Raw genomic sequence first — 8,030 nt, 5'->3', positions numbered from 1 at the left:
AGAAAGAAAGAAAGAAAGAAAGAAAGAAAGAAAGAAAGAAAGAAAGAAAGAAAGAAAGAAAGAAAGAAAGAAAGAAGAAAAGAAAATTGTTCAACTGGAATAAACATTAGAAGTATGTCATTGCTGCACGTTATCCTGAATAACTACACCTTCGCATATGTAAGAAAACAAAACGGTTAGAAAGAAAGAAAGAAAGAAAGAAAGAAAGAAAGAAAGAAAGAAAGAAAGAAATGTAAACTGTAATAAACATTAGAATCATGCGATTTTAATCATGCAATCCTGAATATGTCCCGCAACAGATATTTATTTTAAAAACACAGAACGGTAATCGGAAAGAAAGAAAGAAAGAAAGAAAGAAAGAAAGAAAGAAAGAAAGAAAGAAAGAAAGAAAGAAAGAAAATTGTTCAACTGGAATAAACATTAGAAGTATGTCATTGCTGCACGTTATCCTGAATAACTACACCTTCGTATATGTAAGAAAACAAAATGGTTAGAAAGAAAGAAAGAAAGAAAGAAAGAAAGAAAGAAAGTCGGTTTTAACTTTTATTTTCTTTAATAAAAAGTGCATTACATGTAATGACCCTGCAACACACATTTTGCAAGATCTCAACACTGATACAAAACTTAAAACATATAAATTAATTAATGGAAATTCTAAGGTCCAACCATTTTTATATCTTTTGTAAATCTTGGGAATCCCATTTTTACTAATAATACTTATATCACAAATGTCAATAAATTTAAGCACAGCTAGTTACTTAGCATTTTCAGTTAAACATATTTTTATTAAAAAAAAAAAAAAGTTTTTCGCCAAATCGCCCCCAAAATGTTTAGAACCCTGTGGCATTTGAAAATACAACTGTTCCTTCCTATAAAATATTGCATCCTGCAGTTTTCAAAATTAGTAATAAATTAGTTTAATTTACTAGTGTGCAAATGAAAACGCTTGCTTGGGGGAGCAGAAGGAGCACAGAAGAGCTGGTGTAAAAAGAAAAAAAGGCGCAGTAAAGAAATAAAATACAAGGAAAAGTATGATTAAAAGCACATAAGTAAGCATTTTCTGCCAACAAACTGATTTGAAAAGTTAAACGAAGCCCAGTAGAATGTGATCACATAAAAGGACAGTGACGTCATAACGTTACCGTGACTCGTGTATTAACCGACAGAAAAGCGCAGCCAACTGTGGAGCTGAATTCCTCTGTACAAAAGGGTATTTTACGCGTACATTTTCACAGTAAAGGAATTTTCTATTAAGTACAACTCACGATTTTATTTACAAGTGTCCCCAGCAAGACGGTTTTTTTCCGCCGGTCGTGACAGCAGTGATTTGTTCCGAACCTGTCAAACTTTAGTCCTCCTCACGTGTTTCTCAAGGCCAGAAGGCTTACAAGTGAGTACAGTATAGTGCTTCATGTCTTCCGTCCAGAAAGTCTACAAAGTTCGGCACCCGAGTGTGATATACACTGCTAAAAAGTGGTGCGAGCTGATCAATGAAGAACACAGAGGACTCCTCAGCTGCCCACCACAGTTCAGTGCCGCAAAGTGGCCTGCTAGTCTTTCCTGGACTTTCTCATTCGTGCCTCGTCTTGACCGCTTCTAAGAGCTCTCATTTTCTGAAGTGTGAAGGTGCAAAGGCGCTGCTTTGTGTTTTTTTAACAACTGCGTGATTTTTTCGTCGTCGGAGTTTGGGTCCAAGGGCTTGTTGTATTCGTCGTCCTCTTCCTCATTTTCTGAGGTGCCTTTAAGCCTCTCGGTTTCCGAATCCTGCTTCTTCTTGGCCGTGGCCATTTCGGCGGCGTGCCTCTTCCTCCACTTCGTCCGCCGGTTCTGAAACCACACCTTTAAAAAAAACAAAAATAAAAGAGACAATTAAATGTTAATGTGAACTTCGATTCTAGTTATTATTGTTATTTTAACGCCGCGGCTAAAGTATATCGGGCAATGGTACAATTCGATCAGCAAAGAATCCATTGTTCATGCTTTGTCGGTTCGATTCCTGGCTGCTGTGCACGAACCCTGCAGGTTATGAACACGTTTGTTACAAAGGAAACACTTCGTTTTTGTTCGCCATAAACAAGTGTGGCAAAGGAGCTAGCAGTGCTGGCCTTTAAATCAACAAGTTTAATGCCAGCACCTGTTAGCTCTGTGATCCCGAGCGAGCCGATTAAACTGCCATTGTACGTTTGATGAACCCAAAGCGAATCTGAAACGCTTATTGGGAGGGAAAGATCCAAAATCACAAGATTACGTCTTTCGCTCAATAAATACAGTAATACAGTGTAGCAGTGGACATACATACAGTAATATATGTAAGTATATTAAGTGTGAGAGTGAGCTTGCATGCTATTTGCACTGGCATCCTGTCTAGAGTCGGTTCAGGTCTTGCACTCGGTAAGGCCAAGATGAGATTTTACTTTAATTTGCTTTTTAAAAGAAATGCGGATTCGGCAACACATAAGAGCATTAAAATGTAATTTCAAAACGTGGTGTTATTTGCAAAGGAAAAGAAAATGCAAACAAAAAAAATGTCTCTAAATATCAAACGAGGCTTCAGAAAATCGTTCACGCTTATAGGGTTGTTATTCAGCAATATACATTATTATGTTTAAAAAGCCTTCAATCACACACTCATATTTTCGTCATTTATAAATAAACCCCAGCTTTTTAAATTTTACAGTTATACAGAAAGAAAGTGAGTCTGCTTAGTTAATTCTATTTTTCTATTTCTTTATGTTTCAGTATAATTTATCAGTTTCTCTTGTATTCACTATTTATTTACATCTGTTTATCCTTGTATTTCATGGAGTTTTTTTCCTTTCTTTATCCGTTTTACCGATTGTATCGTGTTCGTTGTTACTTAGCATATTATTAGCGGAACTTAATAGAAATCCACAAATACAAATCATTGAGCCTTCGTAAAAAATAATGTTAACTATTTTTTCGTTTCGCATACTCATGCTAATGGAGTCCAACTCGTAACTCATAGATATTTCAGTGCGGATCTATAAAAGTATAAAAACAAAGAAGTTTTGTGAGAATTTAGTAATGGCAATATATCTGAGCAATGACTTAACCTGCTGAACGACAGTATCAGGTTCTATTATAAGACCTCAGAAAACTACACTCTTAAAAATAACGGCTCTTTAATGAAACTGGTAGGGTTGTATGGTTCCTTGTAGAACCATTACTTGTCAAAGAACCATATTATTATTTTTTTCTTTTTATCATTATAGTAATAATAATTATTATTATTTGTATTATTATTATTATGTATTAAGGAGACATATTTATCCAAGGCGACTAACAAAGCCAATTATAATTAAGAAAAATTAGAAGGTACAAGCATCAAAAGCCATATTTCATTTTGGGAGGAATTCTTTGCATACGGATTTGGTTCATTGGGCTTTGAAAAGGTTCCTAAAATGTGTACAAAACAGAAATCGTTAATGCGGAAGATACTCAGCCAGAGCTATAGTGTGCCTAAGAGTCCTTTTAAACTCAGGGACCCACCGGTATGTGACAAATTGGTCATCATCTGTTCATAACTATTTATGTATAACGGTTACAGATTTAAATAAAAGTGTTTTTTTTTTTTCTTTTTCTTTTTTTTTTCTGGAACCTTTCACGCGGATAATTATTTTGGGAGCTAAAAATGATTCCTCTATGGCATTACTCTGAACAACCACTTTGGAACTTTTATTTTTAGAAGGATGTACGCTGAGTTACAGAAATGTTGGATAATTTTCGCATCCGTTACCGTTGCTCCTTCTGGAACATTTGTCATAATCGCTGCACTCTATTGCAGCTTCATACGATGATGTGGCTATTTGAAAAGACGGCTTCTCATTATATATATACATAAAAATGTTGGTAATACCGAAGGTCAGCGTGGTTCATTAGTTAAGAATAAAACCTTAAAAGCAAGGGAGGGAGAAAGTTCAGAAACACTAATAAACGTAAATGTTTGCGGATCACTTCGTTATTTCAAAGGTTACTTATAGGTATAGATGTATTATATATATATATATATACTATACTATACTAAAGATGTACCATATACTGCACTATAGTACGTATAGCATTTACTGCATTCTTTACATAATTGTTTTATTTGTACGTAATATTGGAATTAATATTAGTATTTAGAATTATGATGGTAATTTTGCAATATACTGTATCTCTTAATAGGTGGCCTTGGTTTTTCAAAAAAGAACCCTTTGCAGAAGGTGTCCAGCATTTAGACGTTTTTAAACGGGATTGACATATTTATGTTTGTAAAGATTTTAAAAGCTGACTTCTCTATTCCATTACCATTTTATCTGCATACCTTTAGTAAGGAAGGATCCGTAAGTGTTCGCTATAGTGTCTTTTAAAATGAAACTTTCTTTTTTTTTTATTTCTGACAACGAATCGAAAAGATTCATTTTACTTTAGCCAAAAAATCATAAAACTTGTAAACAAAAAAAAAATCAAGAGTAATTTATGCAGTCATAAATGTCCAGTAAAGAGGTGGCCTATAAGTCACGGCTAATTAATGTAACACATCGTTGCTTCGTCCGTTATCATTGACTTTTCTAGTTACTTGCAGACCGGTTTGGTACTTAGTGCGTTATTCTTCTACCCCCGCGACCACCTCACCTTGACTTGGCTCTCAGTCATCCCCAGCGAATAGGCCAGCCGGGCCCTCTCCGGCCCCGCTAAATACTTGGTTTGTTCAAATGTCTTTTCTAAGGCGAAAATCTGTTGTCCAGAAAATGTGGGTCTTGTGTGCTTCCTTTTCCCATCCTTATCCAAGAGAACTGAGCTCTGATCTGGAAATACAGGGATAAAAACGATGAGCCAAATTAAGATTTACAAACATCATCGTAACAGTAATGAAAGTGAATATTGAAAAGTTTGTAACGTAAAACGAGTTTTATGTGCTAAACAGTTATAATGATCGTTCATATTTATGAAATCCATGCAGTAATGACCGCGAATTCTGAATTCCAATTGACTCCTTTTAATAAATAAGAGCAACCTTTAATGAGATGTCGAAAAACCAAATTATGAACAATGTGATAGTGATATTAAAATTATTAGGCATAACATTTTTTAATGGCTGCATGTTTTTTTCTCAAGAAAATGTTTTGTCATTTACAAAAAAATAAATAACAGCCTAGAGCCGAGGGCGATTTCGCAAATCACTCGTAGCAGGTGGTGGTGATGGCTAAAATCGTTTCATTGTCTTAATAATAATAATAATAATAATAATAATAATAATAATAATAACTTACGAGGCGAGCAGGCAAATCTGGCGTCCCTCCAGGGTGCGCTTTGCATGACCCCTGGCCAGAAGATTGGAGTTCTGCCGGGCAGGTCAGCCAGAGGTTTGGGGTACCTCGCCACAGCCACAGCCGCTGCGGCACTCGGGCTAAAGTAGAGCCCAGGAGGAGGTGGGGGGCTAAGGCTACTGAAGCGAGGTAGACCCGAGAGGATCCCCGAGGAGCCGGAGGCTACGGCGGCTGCCGTTACCCCTGCGGCGGTCATCGTGGGGCGGTTGAGAATGTCGTTAATTCCGTGAGGAGTGGCGGCCGAATACGGCTGGGGTGATGATCCAAGGGAAGAGAGTCCAGAAGTTTTGATTCCAGGAGAAGACACAGGAATCCCTCCAGGGTTGGGCGAGGTGGAGGACGGAGAAGGTGACGAGGCAGCTCCGGATAAAGGGTAAGCAGAGTACAGAGGGGTCTTCATTTCAGTCATACTGTGCAGAGCTGCTAGAGGGGGGCTGCTGAGAACGAAGGCGCTCTGTCGGGACCCATCCATCTGGCCCACCGCTAACATCACCGGAAAATTAATTATGTTCAACTCGGAAAGCTGGGCTGCAACAATAGGACTTCTTAATCCAGATTTGTAAAGGGCAGGCTTTTTAATGCACGCCTAGATGTTCTTCTCCCTTTGTATTTTATCCGTTTAAACTGAAAAGAAGGTTTGAGTGCGGTGCGGAACACTAACACCAAGATATTCTTATAAGCGCATCAAAGTTGGGGCTTTTTTTTATTATAAATTAAAGAAAACAAGGAACGAAGAAAAAAACGTGCCCCTACTGGTGGCCTAATGCTTTTTAAACAAACTGTATACCTTTCACAGCTTTGTATGTCCAGGAATTACGTTCATTCCTCACTTTGCATCCTTTGCTAAAAACGCCGTGATTTGTGCCTGGAAAATATTAAACAGGGCATCGCTCTCTTAGGAAGTGTCCACCGCAGTCATTTGTTTCCCATACGAATATCCACCGTTCAGTTCACGTTGACAAAAAACGAAGGAACACATTTAAATAAACATTATACACACGCGCATACATATATGTTTATTTCGTGCCAGAGCGAATGAAGTTCTCAGACGCAATAAAACATTTTCCGCAGGTTCGGTCTCCTTTTGCAGCAAAAGTCAAAAGTTTCAAACCGTCAGTCAGAAACTAAAGGTGTTTTGTGTTTACTCCCATTGGATACGATTCGAGTCGACGTCATCAGAGCGTCAAACTGAAGGACCAACAGAACCGATGATTGGACTCTTATTGGCTCCCTCCGCTTCGCTCATTTCCATATTAATAGCATGTTCCTGGGATGGTGGTTCAAATATACACAGGGATCAAATCAAACTAGTCAATTTGGGCTCCTTTTTAGAGAAAAAAAGAAAAGAAAAAAGAAGAACATCTGTCCTAATTTTCCAGAAGGGGGAGTGTCTTTATTTTTTCTTCCAAATAAATTTTATTTAGCCAACTGCTATTTACTGGATTTCCTTGAAGGGCTGAAGAATAAATACATTTAAATGCAAATTAACTCGGTTAAGAAGTCAAATTTAGTAAATTCGTTTCGATGAACTTATTGTCCGTTTTAAAAGCAAATACTGATTTACATCGATATGATGGACCATGTGTCTACTATTAGAATGGTAGGGCAGAAATTAAACTTGAAATGCAAAGCAGGATTTAAGGGTTATACACTTCAGTTAAAAGTATTTGTAAATGCTTAAAAGTCCGTTTGCATTATCTTTTAATTGTATATCCGTTTCCATTATTTTTTAATAGTATATTTTTAAGCATTTAGTGTTTTTGTTTGGAAAAGACTATGTTTAGTCGCTATCGCGTACGCATTCAAGCCACATTTATGACAAGTCGCGTGTTTAATAAGCGGATAAAATAATCAATAAGATGAACTGTATTAAAATATTTAGGATATGTACAATGGAATTAAAAGATTGTAGATATAGAACGAACCCGAGCGAAAAACAAGCGTACCAGATTTAAAGGAAACGATCGAATCGCCGATTTTCGTTTGTTGTTTAAAATTAACTTGAATGCTGCCTGCCCGATTCGCACATTCGTTTCAGTCAAATAATTAATTGTTATTTTAAAACTTTAGTAATAATTCACAGCAGTTTAGTTCATTTTGCTGGCGTTACACATCTATTACGAATCATTTTTAAGTTAAAAAAAATATATAAATTATTCCAAAATGTATTTGAAAATAATGCTTCAATTATTTGCAGAATTTGTTTCGGTCGTTTAACTGAATTGTATCCACTGTATAGATAGATAGATAGATAGATAGATAGATAGAGAGAGAGAGAGAGAGGGCTCAAAAATGTTAGATCGAAGAACTATTTCATAATATTTATACATTTTTAAATAGCGCCTTTCCAAAGCTCAACGCGGTTAGCAGATGTCACTTTCATAGTAAAAGTGTGCTATATTGAGTAAAGACTAACAAATCTTTTCTTCTTCTGATCAACTCTGACTCCACCACTTGTGCAATGCCTCCTAATTAAATAGCTCTGTTACTGTATATATGTACAATGCTACAATGTCCTTAAATGTTATTTGCCCTGTACTGGATTTGTTGCAGAGACCATTGTAAAAGGCACTATATAGCTATGTATTGATTTGATATCTTTTAAAGGTGTCCCAGTGACGCAGTGTAGCACTGCTGCCTTATGATAAGGGAACCGGGGTTCGCACAGATAGATAGGTAGGGTCTTAAATGTTAGAT

At 36.6% G+C, this 8,030-nt stretch overlaps 1 protein-coding gene across 1 annotated transcript; it reads right to left on the bottom strand.

Moving 5' to 3' along the window:
- Window positions 1-535: 535 nt before the first annotated feature.
- Window positions 536-6,417, bottom strand: nkx6.1 (NK6 homeobox 1). The gene is made up of 3 exons (XM_039759682.1): window positions 5,277-6,417; window positions 4,639-4,811; window positions 536-1,839 (listed from the first exon to the last, which is right to left on the bottom strand). Exons 1-3 carry the CDS (start codon window positions 5,821-5,823, stop codon window positions 1,597-1,599), a joined length of 963 nt encoding a protein of 320 aa, XP_039615616.1. The 5' UTR covers window positions 5,824-6,417; the 3' UTR covers window positions 536-1,596.
- Window positions 6,418-8,030: the final 1,613 nt, after the last annotated feature.

Source organism: Polypterus senegalus, chromosome 7, assembly GCF_016835505.1.
Source record: "Polypterus senegalus isolate Bchr_013 chromosome 7, ASM1683550v1, whole genome shotgun sequence".
Taxonomy (NCBI): domain Eukaryota; kingdom Metazoa; phylum Chordata; class Cladistia; order Polypteriformes; family Polypteridae; genus Polypterus; species Polypterus senegalus.
The sequence above is the reverse complement of the archived record's forward strand: the minus strand, read 5'-3'. Positions and strand labels throughout refer to the sequence as shown.

Bases quoted from the DNA above. Each gene is read 5' to 3' on its own strand.
- nkx6.1 (XM_039759682.1), bottom strand. From the start codon at position 5,823: ATGTTAGCGGTGGGCCAGATGGATGGGTCCCGACAGAGCGCCTTCGTT. The intron at 4,812-5,276 runs GTAAGTTATTAT...CTGTATTTCCAG, and splicing joins CAGATTTGCCTGCTCGCCTC to ATCAGAGCTCAGTTCTCTTG. The intron at 1,840-4,638 runs GTGAGGTGGTCG...TTTTTTTTAAAG, and splicing joins TGACTGAGAGCCAAGTCAAG to GTGTGGTTTCAGAACCGGCG.